Source organism: Maniola jurtina, chromosome 20 (genome assembly GCF_905333055.1).
Source record: "Maniola jurtina chromosome 20, ilManJurt1.1, whole genome shotgun sequence".
Lineage (NCBI taxonomy): Eukaryota > Metazoa > Arthropoda > Insecta > Lepidoptera > Nymphalidae > Maniola > Maniola jurtina.
The window spans coordinates 10,074,900-10,102,447 of NC_060048.1; the positions used below are offsets into that span (position 1 = coordinate 10,074,900).

General features: G+C 34.7%; 2 protein-coding genes across 6 annotated transcripts in view; both read right to left on the reverse strand.

Annotated features, from left to right (window-relative positions):
* LOC123875644 (hillarin) overlaps positions 1-17,363 on the reverse strand; it is a 67,465-nt gene extending 50,102 nt beyond the window's left edge. The window contains exons 1-3 of one of the 4 annotated variants that reach the window (XM_045921590.1): positions 17,180-17,363; positions 5,725-5,985; positions 556-745 (exon numbers count right to left, since the gene is read on the reverse strand). In XM_045921590.1, coding sequence (XP_045777546.1) covers positions 556-745; positions 5,725-5,874 — 340 coding nt within the window. In that variant the 5' untranslated portion in view covers positions 5,875-5,985; positions 17,180-17,363. Of the gene's footprint in view, positions 1-555; positions 746-5,724; positions 5,986-17,093 lie in introns of all 4 variants that reach the window. The other 3 variants (XM_045921592.1, XM_045921589.1, XM_045921591.1) reach the window with 3 other exon arrangements.
* Positions 17,364-20,817: 3,454 nt separating this feature from the next.
* Positions 20,818-25,812, reverse strand: LOC123876013 (putative phosphatidate phosphatase). Of its 2 annotated transcripts, none has more exons than XM_045922153.1 (7): positions 25,687-25,812; positions 24,195-24,346; positions 23,448-23,639; positions 22,713-22,880; positions 21,745-21,921; positions 21,101-21,221; positions 20,818-20,973 (listed from the first exon to the last, which is right to left on the reverse strand). In XM_045922153.1, the coding sequence occupies exons 1-6, from the start codon at positions 25,751-25,753 to the stop codon at positions 21,117-21,119; spliced, it is 861 nt and encodes a 286-aa protein (XP_045778109.1). In that variant the 5' UTR covers positions 25,754-25,812; the 3' UTR covers positions 20,818-20,973; positions 21,101-21,116. The 2 variants fall into 2 exon arrangements, with proteins under 2 accessions (XP_045778109.1, XP_045778110.1); XM_045922154.1 differs by lacking the exon at positions 25,687-25,812 and adding an exon at positions 24,911-25,055.
* Between the last annotated feature and the right edge of the window lie 1,736 nt (positions 25,813-27,548).

The window sequence follows — 27,548 nt, forward strand, 5'->3', positions numbered from 1 at the left end:
TTGAACTTATTACCGAATATATTATACAAGAATCATGTAGTTCTATTATATATTAATATTTCTTGGAGCCGGTGCCAATTATAAGCCACATGAACCTTTAATCTTCACTAGCCGATGCCCGCGACTTCGCCCGCGTGGATTTAGGTTTTTGAATTTCAGGATATTATCTATCTCCATTCAAAATTCACACACACACACACACACACACACACACACATACAAACTTTCGCCTTTATATGTAATATTAGTGTGAAGTGTGATATTGTTTTGGGCCCCCACATTGGCACCAATGTGGATTATTATTAAAAAAATCATTGAGTCTATGGTTGTTTCTAGCATGTCTTCGGAAGTTAGATCTGCTCGTTCACGTAGTAGTTGCTCTTGGGCACATTGAGTGCGCTCCTGATGCCCACGGAAAGTTGTACAAGTGCCCGGACCCAATTTTGGCGACATGACTCGAACAGTAACTTGTCACTTAGTAAAAAGTATAGACGTCTCTACTTCCTACCAATAAAATTCTATTGCATATTGATTAATATAGAAAAAAATTCTTACGTTCAGTCTCATGGCTGTTTCGGGCATGTCCTCGGATCTGCTCGTTCACGTAGTTGTTGCTCTTGGGCACATTGAGCGCGCTCCTGATGCCCACGGACGAGTTGTCCAAGTGCCCAGGCCCTATTTTGGGCACATGACTCGAACAGTACACCTCTTTGTCTTCTGTCCAGTGCTGGTTGTTGTAGTATGTCTGGGAAAGAGGTTTCGATGTTAAAATTGTGCTCAGAATATTTAAAATAGAAAGAAGTTCGACTCTCTTTTCGGTGACAATTTGCTTTCATAACACACTGAAAAGTAATAAACAATTTTGGGCATTTAATGTACTTACTTATAGTATTTTTGGATTGGATAGAAAAAAAAATATTTTATCGAAATTCTCTATCTTTCGAGCAAATAAACGATATTTTTTCTATTTTCGAATGGTTATATGTATTATTTGATGATGGATTTAGGTTCTTCAAAAATTCCTTGGAATTTTCCGATTCACTCTTCGAGCACGGAAGCAAAAATGATTAGGTACCTATTTAAGTTCCAAATACTAAAGTGTTTAATTTTACACAAGCTTTTAATATTATTATTACTTCACACACATTGTCGCGAACCATAAACGTAAATACAAAAGGTACTGAAGCCGGTGCATTTGCTATTGTGCTCCAATGAATGAATTAAGTAGGTATTATGAATCAACTTTGTAATGACTGCCTGTAATTGAACCGTTAGGAGCGACAACAGAATGGCTATTCAATATGCGGTGGCGTCGAAATGCCATTAAATTTTATTAATTTAATAGTGTTAACAAGTTCCTCAATTATTTGATTTTTATAATTTGTGGTTTTACAAAACTGCTATTAAATAGCATAGTACTTTGCCGCTGAAGATTTTCTATACTAATAAATAAAATTGGAGTGTCTGTCTGTAATTTCGAAATAACTACCGCATATTAAGGTCATATGGTTATTTGAACGATACTATAACTGAATCACACGTTTTTAAAATTTTTGTCTGTCTGTCTGTCTGTCTGTCTGTCTGTCTGTCTGTCTGTCTGTCTGTCTGTCTGTCTGTTTGAAAAGGCTAATCTTGGGAACAGCCGTTCCCAAGATTAGCCAAAATCGGTTCAGCCGAACCGATTTTGACGGGATTTTCACAGACAAGTAGAGAATTGACCAGGGAGTAACATAGGCTACTTTTTTAACCGACTTTCAAAAAGGGAGTTGTGTTTTTCTACCTATGTACACCGAAATCTCCGAGATTTCTGAACCGATTTGCGTCATTTCTTTTTTAATCGATAGAGGAACTTTGCGATATTGTGTCATAAAAAATTTGGAGTCCAACTCCTCAATCCTGATGCTGCAGGGGATCTGACCAATCCACGCGGGCGAAGCTGCGGGCATCAGCTAGTATTAAATATGGTTTGCCTTCTGAAGGACGGGAAGATTCGTTCAAGTGAAAAATTCTTCTTCTTCTTCCAGCCCTTATCTTATGCTACGTGGGGTTGGCACAACATGTCTTCCTCTTCCACTCTCTTCTGTCATCCATCAACGTATCGCCTACCCCTTTTATACGCATATCCTCTTTCACGCAATCCATCCACCTTTTCTTTGGTCGTCCTCTTCTCTTTTTTCCATCCACATGCATATTTAACATTCAAGTGAAAAATTATACTGTTCAAATCCTAGTCTCCCAACCTTTTGAAAATCGATTGCAGATTTAAAAGGCTACTAACGTGTGTATTATTTTATCATCAGCTCGAAAAGGCTTCTTTGTCGATCGAAATCTGCGTGGAAAAGTCATCTGAACTTTTCTATTAAATTATGTATACTGATTTTAAATTTGAATTCAGAACGCACCCGAAAAACAAACTTTTTTATTTGAATTGTATTACTTATTTGAATTGTTTTTCGTGCACCTCGCTGTAGTGGGATGAAAAGTTGTGTATTTCACACAGTTATAAAATTAGCGTCTCGTGTCTTTGAATCAATTCCTCGCTACGCTTAGGATTCTATTTTCGCGAGCGTAGAGTAGTATTCTACCTATTACTTCCCACGGGATTTTAAAAAACTAAATCCACGCGGACGAAGTCGCGGGCATCAGCTGTTACTTGCATGTATAACTGTGTTACTTGTAAATAGATGGGTTTGTTTACATTGTAATTTTAATTTTATGTGGGGAGAAAGGAGGTCAACTTACACTGGTTAATTGAACAAAAGAGTAATGAAATGATGGCCCATAGCATGGTAGTAATCACATGCTTCGTTATTACGGACAATTCAATTCGGATATTGATATTCAATTAAAATTTTTGTGGTTGGGTAGAGACCTTAATTTTGAAGGAGTGGCCATTGAACCTATACCATTGATTTAAATCAAATACTAAGAATTATTGTGGCAGCAAAAACTAAATAGGCACGCAAATGCTATTTATGGCAGATATTTTATACAACTACTCTTGGGTAGAAGATTATTTTACATCTACATTTACCCTCAAGTTTTTCTAGATAAGTCCAGAAAAACGATTTTCAAAGATAACCATGGTGACTCTTTGATTTTTCGGCATAAAAAGTAAACTATATTCGTGATGCCACTTTTCTCTCTAGCAAATAGACGACGCGCGACGCCTCAACTTCAGTTGTGTGGATTTAGGTTTTTTACAAATTTCGAAAGATTTCTTTGATTTTCCGAGACAAAACTAGCCTAAAGATTTTATGACCTTCCCAGAATCATCTCAGAATGCAACGTCAAAATCGGTGACTGTGAAAAGGTTCCTACTAGACTTGCAACGAATATTCGGTTACTATTCGGTATTCGGCCTATTCGGCCGGATACCGAATATCTACATATTATTCGGCCGAATACCGAATACTTAAATAATATATTTTGTTGAAAAATTAAAATCGATTGATTACGTATATATTTATATTTTCATTTCTGTTATAATCATTTAAGTAGTCATTGGTGCATAACACAGGTACATAATCATCTTCTGGATTGGAAAAATGGTTGTAATCAAAATTTAGAAGGGTAAGGTTCTCATTTCTTTTATAATCATTTATTAAGTAGTCATTGGTACATAAAACAGGTACATAATTTAATCCAATTTAATAAAAAAATCCAGCCGAATACTTTTGCCTAATATTCGGCTATTCGGTCAGGGGCCTCGCCGAATATTCGGTATTCGGTATACTGCCGAATATACAATTCGTTGCAAGTCTAGTTCCTACCTAGTAGAGAGATAGATGGACAAGCAAAGCAGGCACGCTGTCGCGTTTAAAAGATTTCCTAGTAAGTAGAGATAAATTATTTTATACGAATATGTATTGGACTTTAAAATAACTTCAACCTCAACATTTTTATAAAATTTGTTAGGTAATTTGAATTTTACATGATAAAAAGTTGCGATAAAGTGAAAACTTAGGCCTTGTTTCTAGCTGACTTCATATAGAAAGTATAACCGAATGCAATATGACCTCCAAAACAATATGTAACATACAGTTACAATTATTATTATTCAATGCAACGAGTAAGGAAGGTTAATAACTCATGACTCATACCTACTATGAACATCTGATCTGTAACAATATCATTAGGTACTCACATTTATTTACCTTGGATTACTCATTTTGTGAAGGCTCAGCAGCTTTTGTAAACGATATTATGTTCGGAAAATTGTAATTATGGTTTTCTAGAGCCACAATAGGTATAACGATAATATAGATAATAAGATTAGACTGGTAGTGGTGGGCTACCTACACCTTTTAACGCTATTTTTACCAACTACGGCCGATTAAAGCCGAAAGGAACGTTTATAATTTTAGCAGTATGTATCTGATTGTATTACGTATGTTCTACCAAAGAACTAAATAACCGAGCCAATTTTGCTGAATGAAATGTCAACCGATTTATTATCACGGTTCTTATTTACATTTTATAATACAAAATGAATATGACGGATGTTATATCCAAAAAACTGGGAGGGGTCTCTAATATTTTTTTTGCTATTGATTCAATGCTACACAATACACATGCCAATTACTAGTAGGTAGGTAGGTATGTCTTTTACCTTTTTCACGCTACACCCGCTATTTTAGTAATCTTGATCAAATTGTTTACAGAAATAAAAGTTCACATCCTGGAGAAAGATATAGGCATCGATGTACCTACATATAGGATAGGTAAGACAGAGACACAGAAAATTAAAAAGTTCGCCTGAGACATTCCATTTCCAAGACACGTGCTACCTATACCTAGGTAAACATTTCAATAAAAATCGCACTTTTTGAGAGGGAATGAGACCTAACACGATTGCCAGAAAAAAGGAGTGTAAAGTTTTCAGGGTGAATGTAGATATATGTGAGTTTCTTTTCCCACCATAACCTTTGAATACCTACCTGAACAGAATTGAATGTACGTGATATCGTTAAAATCCCTACATTGTAGGGATTCTAAGGCCTACATCATCCCGAGTGACATTGATCATAAATTTTATTTGAAAAAAAAAAAAACAATATGGTGGCTGTAGCTTATATTATGGCACAATTTTCAAATTAGTTTTTTTTTCTTTTTGTCCGGCAGAGCATTCGTGTTTTTTTTTTTAAATTACGAATTGTTAAATTTCAGCTATAGCAGGTAATAATGTAGAGCCATATTATCATTGTGTTATCAACCTTGATACGTGTTTCGCGACATTTCAAATGGCTGTTGACATTTTGGCGACCTTGCGGCACCTACCTTATCGTTAACGTTTTTTACTATTGTTTTTTCTTGTTATTCTGTGGTAGGTATGGAAAATTGGTAACGAATAACGATACGTTTACAGGAGCTTCTTAGGTACTTATTCGCGAAAACAATTGCTTATTGCTTGACAAGTTGATACTAATCTAATACCAGAAATAAAATAACGAATACATCACACTAATATTATAAACGCGAAATTTTGTATGTATGTATGGATGTTTGTCACTCTTTCACGCAAAAACTACTGGACGGATTTGGCAGAAAATAATGGACATTTATACCCTGGATTAACACATAGGCTACTTTTTATGCCGGAAAATTAAAGAGTTCCTACGGGGTTTTTAAAAATCTGCTAGTTATTAATTATATTACCTACCTGAATACTCGAAATTATTATACTTACGTTTACGTTTATTCTTTAATTAATGAAAAACTCACCTTCAAAGTCAATTTAGTTCCACAAACAGCACATTTGAAGCATCCACTATGAAAAAAAGTGAAGTCCTTGAGTGGACCAACCCGGTCCACTTGGTACACGATCTCGTTACACCTGAAGCACGTACTCTCGTAGAAATTCGGCCGATACATGGCTTGGTCTGTTTGGTCACGTCATAATTAGAATACACTTCACTTTCACTCCACGTCTTTCACTTATTGGTCACTTATTTCACTTGCACATTGTCAGATTTTTTATTGATTCTGGAATTAAAGTACCTACGTTTAGTCATGCACAAGATTCGTTTGAACTTATTTAACAAATTATTATGTTGTAATAGTAGGTATTATGTAGTAAATAATGTTATAGAGGCAGTCGTGGAAAATAGGTTGTAAAATTACTATCACCCATCAGTCTTATCTAAGTCGAAAGAATAGTTTTCCATAAAAGACTAACTTTACCCCGCGACTTTGTCCGCGTAATATAATTTATTGCCTATTTGGGGATAGTCTATTTATATGTATCAGTGAACATTTTTTCAGAATCGATCATTAAGTTCCAGACATCACCTGCTACGTATACAAAAAAATACCTTTCTTTATAATTATAGTAGGTAAGTATAGATAAGTAGATATCATGCAATCGTTGGTACCTAGCACGTTTTCACTAAAATATTTTTTCTGTACTTATATTTTCATGTTTTACTGGAACAATTTCAGAATTAATCCTTCTTAAAGTGGTTAAAATCGAGAAAAGGATGTTATGCATTAAGCCTTGTGCTAGATAAAAAGAACGTTATGTAAATGTTTGCGGAAGAACAAACAGTAAAAGAGGTTGAAACCTAAGGCTGCACACGCACCGGCCGGGCTTTGTCGAGTTACCTAACTAACCGTTGAAACTCTTGGTCTAGGAGATACATAAATTTTATTTACGATCTTACTTCCATCTGTCTAACTTTAGTCCATATCGTGAATAGATCCTTAATCTAAACAAAATTCTGAGCCTCACATGTCTAAAAGTTATAGGAACTTTTCACGTCAGGAATAACTTTGTGAAACAAGTGTAAATTGAAAATTTTCAACACCCCCGACAAATCATTTTTAAATAAATAATTATGTATATCTAGGCAACGTCCATCTTGACAGCTTGACATTTTGTCAATTGACACTTGAATATTATGAACCTAAGGGTTATCTAACCTTCTTTTCTACAAGAAAACTAGAAAATAGCTGATAACTTTTAAACGGCTGAACCAATTTTTTTGGATTATAGCTAAGAACACTCTCGATCAAGCCACCTTTCAAACAAAAAAAAGTAAATTAAAATCGGTTCATTCGTTTAGGCGCTACGATGCCACAGACAGATACACAGATACACAGAAACACAGATACACAGAAACACAGATACACAGATACACAGATACACACGTCAAACTTATAACACCCCTCTTTTTGGGTCGGGGGTTAAAAAGCTGTAATTACAGGCATGCCAAAATAAGCTACCTTTATTAAGTACTTAATTTACTTTAGATAGGTACCTCGGAATAGATCATTACCGAACCAGTGGTAAATTATTTGACGATTCAAAAGCACTTGTAAAAGTTTTTTGAATAAAAATCTATTCTATTTTATTCTATTCTATTCTATTACGCTATTACGCTAAAAGTCTATAGTTCGTTCGCGACCTAGAGGACGTTAAATTAAAATAAAACTGTTAAAATCTTGCCACTCGTAGGTTGTTCATTTGCATTATTACATATTTTATATCCTGTATCCGTATTAGATAAACTTAAGTATGCTGCAATTTTTTTTGTCTAACCGAATAAAGACACCTGTTATGAAACGAAACAATGCAGTTAGTATCATATTAACTTATTAAAAAGTTAAAAAAGCATAATATTCACGTCTTTAAACCTTTATTTAAAACTATTATTTTGAGAATTTTGAAAAATCTGTGAATTAATTTACTTAGATATTTTTTTTATCCCTAGGGGATAAGGGTTCCCCCTTTGATTTTCCGGGATAAACCGTAGCATATATTTTTCTACTAAATATTTAGATGGATGCGCTCGACTTCGTCCAAATGGAATTAGTTTTTTTGAAAAATCCCGTGGGAGCCCTTTGATTTTCTGGACATTTAGGAACTTACCTACCATATTGTATGGATGTTCTTGTTGTGTATCTTCATCTTGTTCTAAATGATTGGAGTGCACTAAATAAGATAATATAAAATATGACTTGGTAATAACTTTGCAAACTTTCCTGCATGGATTTTCGGTTGCGTAAGTTTTCGTTTATAACATTAATAATCTTGTTTTATGAACGTCCAGTTTTTGCTATCAGCGTTCATTTCAAAATGATGGATCGATTTCTGTAAATTGAATTTAGTCACCTTGTCCAAGATTCGTTGTTATGAAGAAGTTACAGTACCTACGAGAACCTAGTATCACTACCTACTAGGTCATAATTTTTTTTTTTTTTAATTATCAAAATAGGGAATGTTTAGCAAGTCTGCTATTGACACAGCGAAAAACCACTAAGGTTATTTCGTATTTATACGAAAATGTGTTTGTTCGTTGATTTGTCCTTCAATCAGGTCGCAACGGTGCAACCGGTCAACGGACAATTTGGTATGGATATAATTAAAAATCTGGGGAATGACTGATAGGCTAATTTTTATCCCAGGAAAAATCAATTGCTACGGCATGGCATACCATTTTTCACGTATTTGTCGTATAATCTCACGCAGCAAGACCAACGGATCCATGTGATTTTTTGCAGGGAGTTGCATTAGCTCATTTTGATGGATATAGTTTTTTGAATTAAATTTAACTTAATCTCACGCAATATTACCTAGTGTTTCTATAAATAATGTATATTATTTTATGGAATCACTATCATACCCTATTGATAAGTAGACGGAACGACACACCATGTAAACCTGTGGTTTTTGCTGTGTCAAAAGCAGACTTGCTAAACATTTATTATTTTGATAGTTAAAAAAAGTTAAAGACGAAAAGAGTAACATAGACTACTTTTTATCCCGTAAAATCAAAGAGATCCCACGGGATTAAGAAACTTAATCATCTACTCGTAACTACTTGATAGAGATAGCTTGGCATCTTGGAGATGGAAATAAAAATAAACTACTTTTTATCACAGGATATTTTGAATTCTAAATTCATGCAGGCATCATCTAGTAGGTACCTATATAATATTTCGACTTTGTTAGTACGTTCAGTACGTTACTGTGGCTTAAGTAAATTAATGTTTATGGCAAGTAGGGTGGCAAGTTTATTGATCCACGGGAACCCCTGGTTTTACCATGAAGGAGGAATGAATGACGTAGTGGTCACTGGTCAGTCAACTCAGTGCCTTGTACCTAAAATATATCGTACAACACTTCTGAAGTTATGACTGCAGTATAGAAACCTGGTAGAAACGTTGTTAGATTATACTATGTTTTATTTTAACGATGTAGTTATGTATATTATGTTATTAGTACGTCGATGAGATAGCAAGCGGTCTAATATTATATTCAGAGGTCAGAGTTCTGCGTTCCTAATTCGCTTTTGGCTTGGATGTGTACCTACAAGTTTACATGAGAAAACAATCAAAGAAACTGTTCAAGTGCGAGCCGATTTCGCTCTATGAGGGTTCCGTATATAATTATCAACAACATAATATTTGGGGTGATTCAACCGATTGAAATAATATGTAGCGGGGCAGCTATTTCATACTAGCTAGCTAATCAATAGAATGCAGATCACATAACTTTAAACTTCGAACTCTAGTGTTTAGATAGTTGTATCGTTTTTCCGAGATCACGTTCATAAAGAGAACCGTTTAGCGGAAGAATGCGAGAGATTTATAAATAACAAGGAGTAACGCATGCAGCGTATGAACGCAGCCTATCATTACATCGCGCGGCACGCTCCAATACGCTGGGCTGGTGCATCGCGTGGTGCAAAACATAAGCGATCTAACATTGACCGACGACAAACTAACAAACTATTCCGCCTGGACAGAGGTTAACTTAGGAAGGTTGTAGGACATAGCCCACTAAACAAACACCTGGTCGTTATAGGTGTCACCGACAGTCCTCTATGCAAGGCTTGCATGAAGGCCGATAAAACACCGACGCATGTGCTCCCAGAGTGCGTGGGTGTAGCAAAACAACGAGAGCGCCATTTGAAAACTCCAAACTCACTCCATGAAGCCCTCGGCAACCTGGGCTGTCTACTCGGCTTCTGGAGCGAGCTGGAGTGAAGACTTCGGCGGGAAGGAAGACGGAAACCAACCCAGAGAATAGTAGAAGAAGAACAAGCGATGTAAACTCCATATCTCTAAATAGTGAAAATGAAGTCGCTTTCCGCCATTTGTCCCTCTGTACGCTTAAATCTTTGAAAATACACAACGGATTTTAATGCGGTTTTCATCAAAATGTGGCCTAACCAATACTTAAACAATGTATCCAAGCATTCAATTAGAGAGTCCATCTTAATCGCAAACATGTTCAGGATACTTAAGCGCAGCCTTGTCAGCAGTGATGATGACTTCTTCCGCATGATAGTAAAGAAGTTAAGTTTAAGTAACCGCTGAAGTCTTTAACTTAGAAGTAGTAAAGCCCCAAGCAACGGTACGCGGCTGGTAAGCATTAATTTGCTAATAAACAGCGCTTAGAACATAGCGTGGAATCAGAATGTATTGTATGTGAAATTATATTCGCCACGGGCAAATCATTAAACAGTACCCATCTGGTTCTATTGCCTTTTGTAAATTACTTAAGTAGGTAAGTAAGAAGTAAGAAATTTTTTAAAAAGTGTTTGTAAATTGAGGGATTGAGGGTGGATCGCCAAGTAATTTTGGGCTGATAATTTTTGACATTTTGAGTTTTGATAGATTTTCTATACAAACACTGGTTAAGTGCAAGTCGAGTTCCTTACCATCGTACAAGAAATAACACTTTTTGTTTTTTTTTTTTTTACACTTTTAGTAGTTTTTTTGTGTAGTACCACCTACTTAATCAAAAATTTACTGTTTTTAAATTTTTCACTTTATTTATACCTACTTATGCTATAAGGCGTTACTAAGTACTCGCCAAACATGATTTTAGGAGATTTTAGGTCAACGGGAAGTACTTGACAGATATACAGACAGACAGACAACGCGAACGAAGTGATCCTACAAGGGTTTCTTTTTTTTTCTGTGATACCTGCAATGTGTAGTAATTTTTACTTACTACTATTATTTATATTATTTGCTTAATACTATTGTAAAAATTGTGTAACATCGACTTTTCCGATGTTCGATGATCGATCGGAATTGTGAATGGCAATCATTTAATTTGATAAAGACGTGATAACTTTATGTAACACATAGGTAATTAATATCAATAAATATCTTCTTTAATTAATTCAGATTTAAATTAATGCGCTAATCAATTAATTAATAATTAATGTAAAGTTTTTGCAAATTGTTATTGCATTTAGCATAGTGAAATCGAAGTGGCGGCTCATTTACTTTATTTATTGCCTAAACGAGTGATAAATCCACAGGACAGTTTCTATGCCAATAAAATGTTAGAAAGCTCACATTTCAATAGTCAATTTATAGCTGTTAGCTAGCATTCCTAGGCTAGTGTTCGCTTGTTAGAAATACGTGAGCGAATCGATTAGGCCTAGCTCGGCTATTTCATTTAATCTTGATTCTTAATTGATGGAAGGTATGTTTCTCATTCTGAGAGGAGACCCGTACTCAGTAGTGGGGCGGAAATGGGTTGATCATGATGATGTTTCTCATGGAGGAAAATAGATTGACCACCGCGATTGACAAATCGGAAGCTACAAAGTGGCTGCATTTGAATCTCTTTACACGATATAATGTGGTACCTATCATTATTCATTATCATTATCATCATCATCTAATCGCCAGCCTACTAAGCACAGGTCTCCTCTCGTAATGAGAAGGATTTAGGCCATAGGGTAGCTTAGAGTCTGTCACGCAGGCCAAGGCAGGCCTTCACACACCTTTGGGAACATTATGGAGAATTCTCAGGTATACAGTTTTCCTCACGGTGTTTTTCTTCGCGATATTTAATTGCTTAAAACTTCGAAAAGTTAGAGGTGTCCGGGATCGAAGCCCAATCTCCCAAATAGGATGGCGACGTCTTTTAGGCAAGGAATAGGCACAGATTTTTCGAAATTCTCAATGGATATGGAATAAAAAACATTTAGTTACGCCAAGCAAAGCCACTTACCATCCCTAGTTATTTCTACTTCTAACAGAGAAGTGAGTCAGTGCACACCAAAAAGCTATTCTCCTGAGTACCTATAGACTACAGTAGGTTTTCGCCTTATAAGCTCAGTGTGACAAAGACAAATATCACCTTTATTGGTGTGATATATCGTATTTTCCGTTAAATCACACCAGAATAGATAAGTATAATCTATACTAATAAATAAAATTGGAGTGTCTGTCTGTAATTTCGAAATAACTACCTCATATTAAGCTCATATGGTTATTTGAACGATACCAACACTGAATCACACGTTTTTAAAATTTTTGTCTGTCTGTCTGTCTGTCTGTCTGTCTGTTTGAAAAGGCTAATCTCCGGAACGGCTGGACCGATTTTGACGGGGTTTTCACAGACAAGTAGAGAATTGACCAGGGAGTAACATAGGCTACTTTATTAACCGACTTTCAAAAAGGGAGTTGTGTTTTTCTACCTATGTACACCGAAATCTCCGAGATTTCTGAACCGATTTGCGTCATTTCTTTTTTAATCGATAGAGGAACTTCGCGACATTGTTTCATAAAAAATTTGGAGTCCAGCTCTTCAATCCTGATGCTGCAGGGGATCTGACCAATCCACGCGGGCGAAGCTGCGGGCATCAGCTAGTATTATATAAAATGGATCCAACGACGGCACCAGTTACAAGTTAAACGAGAAAACGGTCGCCCAGACAAAAGCTATAAACTCTTCTAAAATATTTAGAAGTGACATCATTCTTTGGAATATAGACATTTCACATTAGCAAATAACTTATATAAAACTAAATTGAAATGTTAATTCTAAAATACGTTTGTTTCTAGCATGTTATGCAAAACGTTTCTAAATTCCATATTGGATGGAAATAGCTAGGTAGTTATGAATAGCTTGAACATTTAGAAATGACCTGCCTAAATTCTGAATCATATCAATACTTCCATACTAATATTATAAATGCGAAAGTGTGTCTGTCTGTCTTTCTGTCTGTTTGTCTGCCTGCTACGTTTTCACGGCCCATCCACTGAACCGATTTTAATGATGGGATACATGATGGGGAAGGACATAGGATACTTTTTATCCCGGAAAATTGAAGAGTTCCTACGGGATTTAAAAAAAAACTATGCTCTAGTTCTCAATATGTTCAAGTTTTCAGTTGTAGGTATACTTACTATGTACGTATAGATTACGTCGAATTTTATATAAGTAAATTGAAAAAATGTGACAAAATGATGAATAGAAAAAAGTCAATTTAAAAAACAGACATTTATTTTATTATTTTTATTTCTTTTTCATGTTTTATTTATATTATTATTAGTAGGTAGGTATTATGAGATGACTGCACAGTTATTGTCTTTAATTTTAAATAAATAATTATTTACTTACATGGGATTATTAAACATTTATTACCATCATTTATGTTTACCAAAGACTTTATAACTTTTCTTACCTTGCCTATTTTTCCTAACTAACCTGTTTATCAGATTACCTAATTAATTATTATCATTTACTGAAAGCACAATGGAACCTAAATTTTATCGAAAAATTGACTATAAAAATTCAATTCAGTTGCACATCAGTTTTGTTAATAAATTCTTTAGTGCTCTTAAGTTATTTGGCAACTTTATGTGCATTTTTATGACAGTTTCGCAGTTTAAACGTATCTTATGTTACAAAACTTTGACATATGTGTGTCCATAACGTAGGTACAATACAAAAATAAAAAATATTTTTAAGATTGCGTTTTTGTGAAGCTGTGAGGTGAACTTTTCATTCTTAGAAGCTACCGCGAAAAAAATGTAGCAAGCAAATGTTAAATTCCAAATATTCCTTATACAAATATACTAAAGATACTTACCACAGTCAACAAACAGTTAATGATCTGCATGTATTTAGTTTACATATGTGGATTTTGAATATTAATAAAAAAGAATTATCTTGCGGACACAATACGATGTTAAACAGGTCAAGTGCGAGTAGGACTCGCGCACAAAGGATACCTAGTAAGTAGTATTCTTATACTTATTGGATAAACGACGGACAGACAGACAGATAGCGGAGGTTCAGTAATAGGGTTATACAAGGGGCAGATCAACGCAATGGCAGTTCCTCTGGGGCTGCAAATATTCGTGGGCGGTGACTCACTTGCTCATTTGCTCGCTATTTATATAAACATTAATTTTACTGATTTTTGCTTCTGAATGGTGCCAATGTAATTCCATAAATGAATTCAGCATCTCGACTAATTCAAAAATTACCAAACTTGCTCTTCCCCTCCAATTCACATCAAAAATCCACTTCTTAAATCTTTCACTGGGTCCTAACTCCTAAGGATCAATTCTAACAAAGGAAATATCTTGTTCACGAATCGCCGTTACAGGTGGGACTAATAGTAGCTCCTGCAATTTATCTAATCCTACGATCTGTCTCTATCATTTTAACAGCAACGTTTTTCGAAATCGATCCATTCTTAACCGAGCGAACCTTGAGATGTTAATAATGAAATTCTCACTTACCGTAGGTGATTGTTTTGGGCAGTATTGGTCAATGGGTGTAGGTATAATGTGTTATGTATATGGGTGTATTTGGGTGTAGATGGTAGAGCGTCGGTGGTGAGTGGGTGCTGTGAACTTTAGAACCACTTTTACCTGTAGTATAAGGCATTACTCAATCGCATATTTCAAAGCAGGTGTGCATTGAAAGTGAAACTCCTTCTAGAAGAAGTCTTCATGATCGTAGAACAGTGTTGGTTTTACAAAAAACCCCACTAATGACTTTTCAATTTATTAAAATACTTACAACATGAAAATATCAATCTACCATCTTAACACAGACCTTCTTTATCAGATATAGATTATGTGTGAATTTTTAATGATAAGTATAGATTTTTACATATTTTTTTTTAAGTATATTAGCCATGCTAATCATGACTAATACTCCTCTTTCCCTTACAATTGCCAGGAGTGGGTACGACAATAATGAAACGGGTAGAGTTTGAACCGCCGACCTTTCGGAATTCAGTCCGCTCCTCAACCGTTGAGCTATCGAGACTAATTGACAAATACATTCTCAGAAAATTTTAAAAATGACTTTTTAACACTTGTTGCAGTTATCATTCATTCACATGTGATCTCATTCAAAGGCTGTATTTGCGTCGAAGTCGGCATGTCGTTTGCCCACATTATTGGCGAAGGCAAACCGGGCAGTTTAGATTAAACTGTTTTATTTAAATGTAAGAGGTGATAATCAAGTTAATACGTCGGCCAGACAGAGGGCGGGATCTAGACTCTAATTTTTCGGAGCTATGTGTGTTAGATATCACTTGCTATAACGGTGAAGGAAAACATCGTGAAGAAACCTGCATGCCTGAGAGTTCCCCATAATTTTCTCAAAGTTGTGTGAAGTCTGCCAATCTGCCAAATTCTGTCTTAAGGAATTTATAAGTAGGTAACTATTAAGTCCTAAATACGTCTTCCCATTTTGGAAGAACCATAGATTAATATTTCTTGTGAGATGTATTCAATTTATCCAGTTTCGCAAAGATCAAAGCTTGTACAGCCTATTCAGTCGTGACATTTTTTGTCATTCGCAAAAAATCTTGTCGCGTTCTTATTACTCTTTGATTTAATTCAGATGGTAACGGTATTTGAAACCGACTCTAATTAGATTATAATTACGTTAAATCTAGGTGGCTTAATTTTTTGTGTTGGATACTAGTCCACCATTCATTCTCCTACCTTTACCTATAATTCATTTTGTTGAACCATTTTAAAGAAAATTGGATTTGAACCTGTCAATTCATGACGACTGAGTTATTGAGGGTCTATAATTCTACTAGGTACGTCTACGAAGTATTTAATTTTATTACAACATTTAATTAATGACAAATCAGTTAGTGACTGGGATCTCACCTGGTGGTTATCAGTAATAATGCAATATAATTAATAGTAGCGGGTTAACTTGGAAGGGATATAGTTTTAATTAAACCCATAACCCCTAAGCATACCTAGTCCTACCCCTAATCGGTTCCTTCCTACGCAGCATAAACCAGAACGCTATCGTCTGCCGATAGCGGATAGGTGGTTTGCTCTATTAGAAACAAGTACCTAAATATATGTACATATACATATTTATTATTTAGGTACTTCTTATTCTACGTGAGAGACTGAACACTCAAAACAGGTTTTTCTTCAACAATATATTTATACAAATGTTTATTTAATTTGTAAAGTCTACGCATGTCTAAGGTTACATTTATTTTTATCCTCGCTTTTGTCTCTTACATATATTTTCATGTAAATTGATAAGGGTTTTTTGTGCGATGCGGGTCATACATTAATTGAATTAAAAGGTATAGAACTTGAAGTCGCAAGGCATAAAATAGGTACCTACCTACCCATAGTAAGCAGGTGTAGGAACAGCCAAAAACGGAAAATTGTCTTCCTATGAAGATACCTACCTACGTAATGTTAATATCCTGATAATGATTAATCCTAATTATATCAACTATTATTAGAAATATATAATTTTTCCCATGACTTTTCTATGGTCCTATTTTGTTGAACAGTATGAGAAAAAGTGTCTGTATTCGTTTAAAAGTTTAATTTTGCCCAAAAAGCCTAAGTAAATATCAAACTGGATTTCAAAAATGGAATTATAAAGGAATAAAATAACCCAAAACCATTGAAACATGTTCTTTTAAAATATTATTTTCTAATTAAAAAAAACATGCCATTCATTCGTGAAAACCCCTCACGTGCTTTAAAATCCTATTTGACATATTAATAAAATTGTATTTGTATTTAAGTTTTTGCCAGTGAACAATTTTTAATAATTTTAAGCCGTTAAATTTCCACTGAACCGTCATTCTAAAGTTACCCGTGATCTACTGAAAAAGTATCCTTAATCCTTATGTTTCGGGAACCCTAGTAGCTAAATGTTTTATTAAACAGGTGTTTTCAGGTGCTGAAAGGTAAATTGACTTCAAGTATGTACCTATTTATCCTAAGTACATAATATTATTATCAGCCTTTGTAATTGTTAGGCGGATAAAAAAGGAAACAAAAAAATAACAGCATCATTCCGTCTATCATTGTTAAATAACCTTTTCGACTCATACCACCACCATGAGATTGCCATCATTAAAATCTGCTTACGCGGTACCTTTTACTGTAAATCTAAATACATTACGTGTACACCAATGTAATCGCACAACACAGCACTAACGGAATAAAAGAAACCTCAAAGAAACGCAACGGTACATAGGAAAACACTTAAAAAGAACGAATCTTGTCTATGACTTGGTTTGACAGTTGTTTAGGTCATTTATCATGTCGCGATAGAACGCGCAGCGTTCGCGGGGGCCGGCCGTGGACTGCCCGCGATTGTTTACGGCCGGTCTGGCTATGGCAAAGATGAAAGAACCTTTTATGTGTAGCTAAGTTACTTTCAATACGTGAGCATAGGTGGTCTCTGTGAGACTTGAATTTTATTTGTTTTTATCTCCAAGTCTTTGTATAACCCTCAAAGATAGAGTTGCACCTAGTTGTTATTCTTAGTTAGGTACCTAATTTCATACTCTAAGTGCACTGATGTCACTAAATAGCAGGGTAGGTACATTTGAAAGTTATAGAAGAGTTTTAATACCACACTGCCAAGTGTTGGGCAATGGCTCTTGCTCTTGATAGAGAAAGAAAAACTACAAGTACATATTTTGTAGAATACCTATCTACGGATAAGTGAGTTAAGATAACAGTAAGTTGTATGAGATTTCACATCCAACACTGCTAGAAGTCGACCTTGATTTAAAGCGTCCACACATCTTCAACCAGTGCTTCTTGGGGAATCTTGCGAAATAAAAATCGTTGGTTCCTACTGAATACGTGATTTTATATCAAGTAGCATTAGAGTTCTATTTTACTCTGACTTCATCTCGAATTCTATCAACGTTGACAAGACATAAAATCTTATACTAACCCTGCTAAATTAAAAAAAACAGGCGCTCAAAATGTTCTCAGTTCTAGTTATAAAACAATAATACTTAATTTAATTATATTTATCTACTTAGTAAGTATTATATAAGTACATACTTTATTTTAACAGTAGATGTAAACTTGATTATTATCATTAGACATGTATCTACTGATTGTTATTATTATGATGGATTCAGTAGTTCATCAATTGTTATCGAATATCGAACAGATTTTAGATAACAATCTAAATACTAATGATTGATATTGATAAGTGAACTGATGAAGATAACCTTGTACCAATTTGCTTTTTGATGAGATTCCTTGGTGATAATTTCCAATTATGGATGTGGAATTTGACATATAGCTTTATGTCATCTGGAATAATTTACCTAGGTACCTACCTTTCAAATGGTGAAAGAATTTTCAAAATCAGAAGTTTCGAAGAATACCGGCTAAATATTTAGTATTTTAACATCCAGCATTAGTTTGACCGGAAAGTACCTACATTGAAGGTAGGTAAGATAAGACTTTTTTTTACAAGTGTTTTTGAATCGTCAGAATAATTAACCATTTTATTAGGTACGATATTATTATTGGACAAAACAAAAAGAACGATATTCGCAAACCATTGACCATATTAACCATTTTCGCATATTAACCATTTTAATTTCTGAGGTTATATAAAGATTTAACATTTTATAACTAAGACTAATACCCACCAGACTGATAATAGTTAACTAATCTATGACCACGAAGGTAGCGAAGAAGCGGCGCGGGCAGTACATCGGGCATTCCGAACCAAATCGCCTGTTGGAGAAAGTAAACTCTACTAATATAGCCTTTTACGAATCGATTAACACTAATTTAAACCGTATACCCAAGCAATAAGATTGATATTTTAAAGATGGTGATAAATACAAAGTCATCTCTGGTCGGCAATACAGGTGATTGTATCATATAGGTACCTACCACGTACCTACGATGCAGCCTGGGTTCAAGAGTTCTTTGCATAGTTCGCAAAATATCTTGTTTCAACTACAAACAAAGTTCGTTTGCTCGTTTACCACTAAAACTTTTAATGATAAAATCCGTCCCAAAGATAGCAGTCATAGATTTGACATTGAAAACATTACGGAAAACTGAAGGTTTCCTTAATCCACCCGATATTCTCCTTCACCTATAAACCGAGTGATATTTAGGTGTGTAAACAGCCTCAATAGCTCAACGGTTAAGGAGCGGACTGAAATCCGAAAGGTCGGCGGTTCCAATGTCACCCGACGCACCCACTCCTAGCACAACGCTTTACGCTTAGTTGGAGGGGTAAGGGGAAAATTAACCATGACTAACTTAATATCTTCTTTAAGAAAACATGCACATCATTCCGAAAAATTATAGATAACAGGAGGCTAAAACAATTATTGTAAGTGGTCTAGCTAGACGTCATAGCTAGACCACTAACAATAATTGTTTTTACTTTTAAATAATTAATTATTCTTAATTTATATGGAACGAATTTTCGGCTGGTTTTCATATGTCGCAACATCCTTTTGAACCAAGTGGTAGATTTATTACCAACGAGTACAAATCTGACAATTCAGCGTTATTTGCAAAAGTTTGAAAAATATTGTTTGCCCAGTAACTTTGTAGCGACCGGAAAAGCTTTGATATAAAAGACATCAACGGGAGTCATGCTTCCGTTTATGATTTATAATGGCGAATCCATCTATCTGTCTGTCTGTCTGTCTACCTGTCGGTGTCCGTCTGTCCGTCCGTCCATCTGTCAAAATGTGTTTAAATTTTAAAAGTAAGATAACTATACCAAGTGGGGTATCATATTATGAAAGGGCTTTACCTGTATATTCTTAACAGATTTTTATTTACTCGTATTTTTATGCATAATAGTTTCTGATTTATAGTGCAAAATGTCGAAAAAAATACCCGAGTACGGAACCCTCGGTGCGCGAGTCCGACTCGCACTTGGCCGGTTTTTTATTGTGGATTTCAATACCGGTAATTATAATAAAACACAAACACAAGTGGTTTTTGTAATTATAGAAGTTTTAAATTGCGATAGGAATATTTTGTGGATAGTCGTTTCTCAATAGAGTTTAAAGTATATTCTTTTGATAGTTTTAAAACTTTACCTTTCCTAGGTGCATTATTCACAAAATGATTATGTTATACTCCTGGTAGTTACTTACTAGCAATATTGTAACATCTAACAAAAGGAAATTAGAAATACATCGTTGTCGTCAACTTTTTAAAAAGAAAACTCAGGATGGTGGGAAGAGGATTTAAGAGTGGTAGAGCGTAGCAAACAGACAGACAAACGTATGATAGAACATGTTATGTAATACCCATGGCTTTATCCGACTCAATAAACGCGCGAGCGAAGCGAGTGGCCACATTGCCTTGGATGAAATCACTGTTTTATTTGTGTGTCTTTTTAGATAGGTACCACATACTTTTAAAGTATATTGTTTTAGGAAAAGTTATTAAAAAAAAAACAAGTTACTTGACTTTATAATATGATTTATCAATTATATATTTTATTTACAAAAGTTGTACATATTAAATAATATATTTATCGAACAACATTTATTGATAATAGTCTTTATAAGATTTTATTATATTATCTACACAATAATTTGTACCTTAGTTTATGTGTACTAAAGCAAATTTACAACTTTATGTATTTGCTCTATCATAACTTGCAGACACGTCCAGTTATTCCGTGCGTTCGCGTAGTTAGAATTGTTTTAAAGATTTTTATTTCTTTTCGGACTAACATGTTCAAGATCAAATTATTATTTTAACGAACTGTTTTCTCATATTCACACAAAGAAAGTTCACAAAATTTTCATAATAATAATAAACTTAAAAATCTACGAACTCTATCTACTTAGCGTATAAGTATGTAAAAGTACCTACAAAAGTAAATAAGGAGGGTTTCTGTTTAAATATAACTAATATAGTTATATTCTTACAATTTAATTAGGTATTTATTGTAGAAGTTACGTTCAAAGACCGAAAACTGAGAATATTATTGAGAATTTCGCGATGTGGATATTTTACTGTTATCACAAAGTGTTGTGAGCTGTTTTTTCACTCAATGAGCGTTTTCTGTCTTTGAGTGTATCACATTAAAACTAAAACTACGCCGGTGCCGCCATTTGCCCGTGTTGTACCGACGCCAACTCGTGTTGCGGTAAAGGTTTGTGCTTTCTCTTTGGCTCCAAAATATCCGTGCCCCAAGTCCACTGAAAAAGAAAAACATATTTTGAATATCAAAGTACCTACAGGAAAACATTAAGGACTACCTGATGCCCGAGACTAAGTACGCGTTTATTACATGCTTAAAACTTTATAATCGTGATTTAATTTCGAGCAGCGACATCTAGGTATTAATTTGAAAGTTATTATTGCAGAGGAGAGAGGCGGAGAAAATTTGGCCTTTTCGTTTCCTCCATGCTTCGGAGAGCACAATGTGCACATGGAAGGATCTGGGAACCCACCGCATTATTATCCCAAAAGAACTCCTATCATTATAGGGTTAATGGAAAGGGGTCACGACTCTCAGAAATGAGTAATGTGATTACAAAGAGTCCTCCTCAACGGTTGAGGAGCGGATTGAATTCCAAAAGGTCGGCGGTTCAAACCCCACCTGTTGCACTATTGTCGTACCTACTCCTGGCACAAGCTTTACGATGAATTGGACGGAAAAGGGGAGTATTAGTCATGATTGGCAGGAGAAAAGATCGTGGAGTAGAGGTGGTCACTTACTATGAGCACAGCGAAGGTCATCCCAAGGAAGTATCCAGCCAGCACGTCGCTCCAGTGATGCTTGTAGTCAGTCACCCGAGAGAGCGCGGTGAACCAGCTCAGCATCACCGCGCCGAACTGAAGCACGTGGCGAAGAACGCGGGTATCTCGCCAAACCATTCTCTTTTCTAGGTACAGCTGTAATATTTGAGAAAATTGATTTTTAATATGGTTGCGGTTTGATGGTAAATCTAATGAGAGGAGAAGCAAAAAATCTACGACTAAAGACTACGCAAACATTTTATCTACACTTAAAACTAGTAGGTAAGTATACCAAAAAGAGATCTAGAATGTTACAAATCTCAGAGTTTCTCCCATGTAAACCGGCATTTTTTTTTCATTGAACGTGATAAATTGTGAATCCCATCTCTGCCAAGCCACACTTGGCCAGCGTGCTGGACTTCTCATTCTGAGAGAAGACCCATCCTCAAAAGAAGGCCGGATAGGGTTGACGATGATGATGATGACAACCTCAGAGCCTCAACAGCTCAACGGTTGAGGAGCGGACTGAATTCCTAGAGGTCGGCAGTTCAAACCCCACCCGTTGCACTATTGTCGTACCTACTCTTAGCACAAACTTTACGCTTAGATGGGGGGGAAAAGGGAATATTAGTCATGATTAGCATGGCTAGTAGGTAATATTTTTTTAAAAAAGAAAAAAATATTATCGACACACCAAACTCCAAACTGTCCAAACGTCTGAAAGCGTTTTTCTGTTAAAAATTGGTCGAACGAATCCCACTTCTTCTTCTTCGTCGTAACACTCCTGGCTGAACGGTCGTGGACATCACGAAGAAACGTCTTTGAGGGCAGATGTTATGCGCCTTGCGAGCATTCGCCACTTCTCCCTGCTGGCCGACAGCTGGTACACTCGTGCAAGGTACCACCCACAGCAGACTTAATTAAACTTAATTAGCTATTAAACTTACAGCCAAGTAAAACATGGTGAACGCGGACCAAGCAGAGTGCCCACTAAGGAAAGACATGTGCATGTCTGTGAACTTGTCAGTCTGTTCGCCCGTGCATGTGTACTCGTGGGGCTGGATGTACCGCTTCTGCCATTCAGGGAGGCTGCAGTCTATTGAGGGTTTGCATAGCTGGAAACAAAATTCAGAGGTGATAAAAAATTCGTAAAGAGGATTTTTCTTTTATTGAGTAGGTTGATATTAGATCAATCATTATTAATTATAGTTGGTGCTACCGGCTACTCCTATACTCAAATTGTACAAGAAGCTAGGATCAGAATTTACTCAGTTAAATGAAGACATATTTTTTTTCGGTGATGGCTCACTGTGTGTGTAGTAAGTAGTATTTAGTAATTAGTACCTGGACGTAGACGGTCTCAAGTAAATCCTGCTAAAGACATTTATTCAGAGAAATGCGGCCTTGGTCTTCTAATACCATTTTTGTAACATTTAAATCAAATCAAATTTGAAAAGTGGGTAAATAACGTTAGTGGTGAGCTCGATGAATCAGGATCCGAAGGTGAAGGAAGCCAGCATACAGTAGAAGCCACGCAACCACGCTTGTATGCAGATACTAAGGATACACCAGTCCTCATTGGAGGATAAGCTGATCTTCAGTGAAGTATCAGAGTATTCACAGCATTCTGTCCTCGTGGAAGAGTTGCATACCTAAGATTATAATCTGTATAATCAACTTACATCAAAGAAATGCGGCCTAGGTCTTCCGATGACATTTTTGGCGACGTTGGTAGTAAGTTCTATGAAGCAGGTCCCGAAAGCGAAGGAAGCCAGTGGGCAGTAGAAGCCACGCAGCCATGCTGGTATACAAATGCTGAGGATACGCTGGTCATCCACTTCCTTGCGTAGGAGCACCCACTCGCAGAGGAAAAACTAAAAATAGAAAAAAAAAATTCAGATGGTAATTGGTTGGACTTGATTAGTCTATTCTCGTCTAGTCTAGTGTTAGATATAGTCTTGATTTTAAAATTAAAAGATTATTACGAAATTATCCAGTTACACGGACAAGTAACGTGACCATAGTGATGATCATGTTACTGCTTACTTAGTACTTAGTACTTACCTACCTATAAAATTATTATTGATTTCAATTATAATAATTAAATTATTGCAGAATGCATTTAAATAAGTATCCGTAGAGGATTACATGTATAATATTATTGCTATTATGTAAGTACACCCCCTGAGACGTTCGTCTGCGGTTTACATGTTTTTATTTATTACAATATCGATTCCAATTATATTTATAACTTCAGCATGGTTGCCATGAAATAAATAAATAATTGGAATTAAGTAGTTTGATAAATACTTACAAATTCTCAAATCAGCGCGTATTTTTTCACATCGATTTCTCCGGTATTTCTGACCTAATTTTCCTTTTTTTTCCGTTTCGATATGATCTGTGTCATCATAATAAAAAGTACTTACTGCTAGTACAGGCAGGCCAAGTCCGAACAGCCTGAGCATCGGCGTGGTCACCGTATCGTTTCTATATGGAAACATGAGGCTCTCGTCTCCACAGAAGAACCCCCTCTCGAAGGGCTCCCAAAGACTGTTTGTCGCGTATATGCATAATACCACTGTAAAAATATACATAACCCTAATTATTAATATAATCTATTAATTTTTTACTACGATTTTATTTATTTATTCCATTATTACGAAAAACTAATAAATATTTATTTAATCAGGGTAAAGTTCCTTTTTTTTAGATTTTAAAAGAACAGGTAATTAAATACATATATATATTTTTAACACTTAACAACATTTAATATTTCAAATTAATATTTGAGCTTTCGTAACTTTCAACGGTCAAGTAAAGCTGGGCTGTGCGATTTGTTTTCTCTTTACTTCTACGAATTTGCTAAAAAATAGATGAACGTTGATTTTTATATTTATTCATACAGTATTAATTCTACAAGTTTTTTTAAGTCGTAAGTTAATTTTATGAAATGCTTGAATGATAAATCTTGTATTTAAAATTTAACCTAAATGAAAAAAAAATCTCATAATTATTATTATTAAGTTCATTTTTAAACTCACGTTCAATAAGTGCATTTAAAAATAGGTCCTTCTTAATTAATATTAGGTAATTTAACTTCAGTGGATATATATAAAGGATAATTGAGTACAATTTGACTTACATATCGATATTAAAAATATATCTACGAAGAACTTCTTAATCACTCGAATCGATTCTTCGTGCGACATGTTGGTCGTCCGTCGTATGAACTACTCACTAAAGATATCACTTTGTATTCCTCGCTATATACCTAAGTAGACTATCTACCTACTTATTACTATGGGTCATATAAATTGATAGAAGATAGGTAAAATCTTTGTTTATGGTAGTATAATCGTAAATAGGAAATCATGTTCCGAATTTCATAATTGATAAACATTTATGGTTCTTAATTTTTTATCAAGATTAGTAAGTAACTAAGTACCTAAATCGATGGATGAGTCTTTGATATTTTTATGAACACTAACTTTTCTTATTTATTGTGTTCCACATTTTTTTAAATCCATTTAATACACTAGGTAAGAAATAGTGCAACTAAGTTATTGTTATTTGTTAGGATTCCAAATAGATAAAAAGTCCTTCTTTCAAAATTGTTTAAAGAAATATTTTTTATTTATTTACTCTTATGTACTAAGTTTTTTTCAATAGAAATCAAGGGTCAATAATCTAATTAGCACTACATAGTAGGTAGATTTACTATATACTTCCTAGTAAATATATATAAAGTTTACTAAGCTTAGACGCCACTAAGATTTCAACGGATGCCTTTTTATTCATCATGTATATCTATGTAGGTGAGTATTAAAATTTAGAATAGCTTAGAAAAATTAACTCAGTTTCGTACACCCTTATGATTTTTCTATAAGTATGTTAAGTAGGTATGTACTTAGTACTTACATACAGCTATTAAAAATATGTCCACGAAAAACTTTCTAAGTATCCGCATAGAGTCTCCACGCGACATCTTGTATGTGTGTCTTCTAAGCACAAACTACAGTATAATGTGTAGCTTCTAACCTCTATATATATGTATATATAAATCAGGGAATAGATAACAGAGTAGAGGAAAATCTTGTATTACTATTAGATTACGTTTATTGCAAATAGGAAATATAACATCGTCATGTACGTTTTGATTTTTCTATTAATTGATTTGTAGGTACATAAATTATTTAATAAGATCGATGTTATACATAATAAGTCATTTTTAACCGACTTCCAAAAAGGAGCAGGTTCTCTATTCGACTGTTATATGTTTTTTTTGTATGTACCTATCTATGTTTGTTACTTCGCCAAATATGAATCGATTTTGATCTTTTTTTTGTTTGGTAGGTCACACTTCAGAGGTAGTCCTCTTTTTAGATTGGTGTAGATCTGATGAATATTTTCGGGGATAGAGAACAGAACTCCCCAATGGATAAGAGTAAATTGCTCGCGATCGGTGTAATAGCTTAGTAAACAGTATATTTATAAATGGTTAAAAACCTACGGTTCACTAAGCTATTATTGATTGCGAGCAATTTACTCTTATCCATTGAGGAGTTCTGTTCTCCATCTCCGAAGATATTCATCAGATCTTCACCAACTTAAAATGGGACCACCTCGTAAGTATGACCTACCAAACATATTTTTTATCAAAATCGGTTCAGATTAGGTAAATAATATAATATCTAATAAGTACATCCAAAACGATATTATTTTTGGAAATGCGCTAAGAGTTGGTACGAAAATAGTCCCACGAACTGCGACCTTTTGAGCTTTTTGAATCAATAAAACATTGATGCTAAATTAGAAAAACATTGCGTGTCAAATTATGACGCACAAAAATTAATAGCATGTTACGTATTCAAATAATAATTAAATAATTAACTTATTTATACCATCACGTACTTTCTACATGAAATCTAAACAATCTAACTACGATTTAAGCGTTTGTTAAATATTGAGTAATGTGAATGGCAATTCTAAAAATCTACCACTAGCTAGAGATGTGCGAACACTTACTAAGCCTAAACCTAAGTTTCTCTTTCCGTGGAGATTGCTCTAAGCAATAAGGCCGCCTTTGCACACAGTTGTTTTTTTCTGTTTCTTCCTTTTGTGTTGATTTCCTTTTTATGTTTTTGTGTACAAAAATTTCATCTATCTATCTATGATAAGTATAGATAGCGAATAATTTAATTTATTTAGGGTTTTAATTTAATCCTTTTTTTAAAGTTTTAATATAGGTTTTAATATGTTAATTATAATCATTGTCAGATATATTTATTTATACCTAATTTTCATAAGTTAATTTCAATAAAAGTTAGAAGTTTTATTTTTAGGTGAGTAATTTATATAAACAAATCGGAGAAGTCGATAAACTTTAAATAGGTAGGTACCTATTACAACTTATATCATAACTGTAAAAGTTAAAAATAACGTTGTTTTCAATGAACGAGATAAACTCTTATACTTATATCAGATTGGAATTTTTTTAATAATGAAAACAATAAAAATGAAAAGTCAATAAATTCAGTCAACGCCCCTAAAGGCCGGCCCGCATTATAGCGGCGCTGCAAAGTGCGGCTCGAAGCGTTAAAATATTTCAATCATCGATACATCGATAATTTACTTAAATCATTTCGCACTATAGCGCATAGAGCGGCGCTGCACAGTGCCTCGCAGCATACAGACCCCTGTCGTCAAGTTGGCACATTGTTTCGTTTGATTTTTAATTGAGGATTTATTATTGTGTAATTTGCAATGGTGCCAACATATCG

Excerpts from the sequence above, each read along its gene's own strand:
- LOC123876013 (XM_045922153.1), bottom strand. The coding sequence starts at position 25,753 with ATGTCGCGTGGAGACTCTATGCGGATACTTAGAAAGTTTTTCGTGGAC. Across the intron at positions 24,347-25,686 it reads CATATTTTTAATAGCTGTAT|TGGTATTATGCATATACGCG; the intron begins GTAAGTACTAAG and ends ATATTTTTACAG. Across the intron at positions 21,922-22,712 it reads TCACCATGTTTTACTTGGCT|CTGTACCTAGAAAAGAGAAT; the intron begins GTAAGTTTAATA and ends CAAATATTACAG.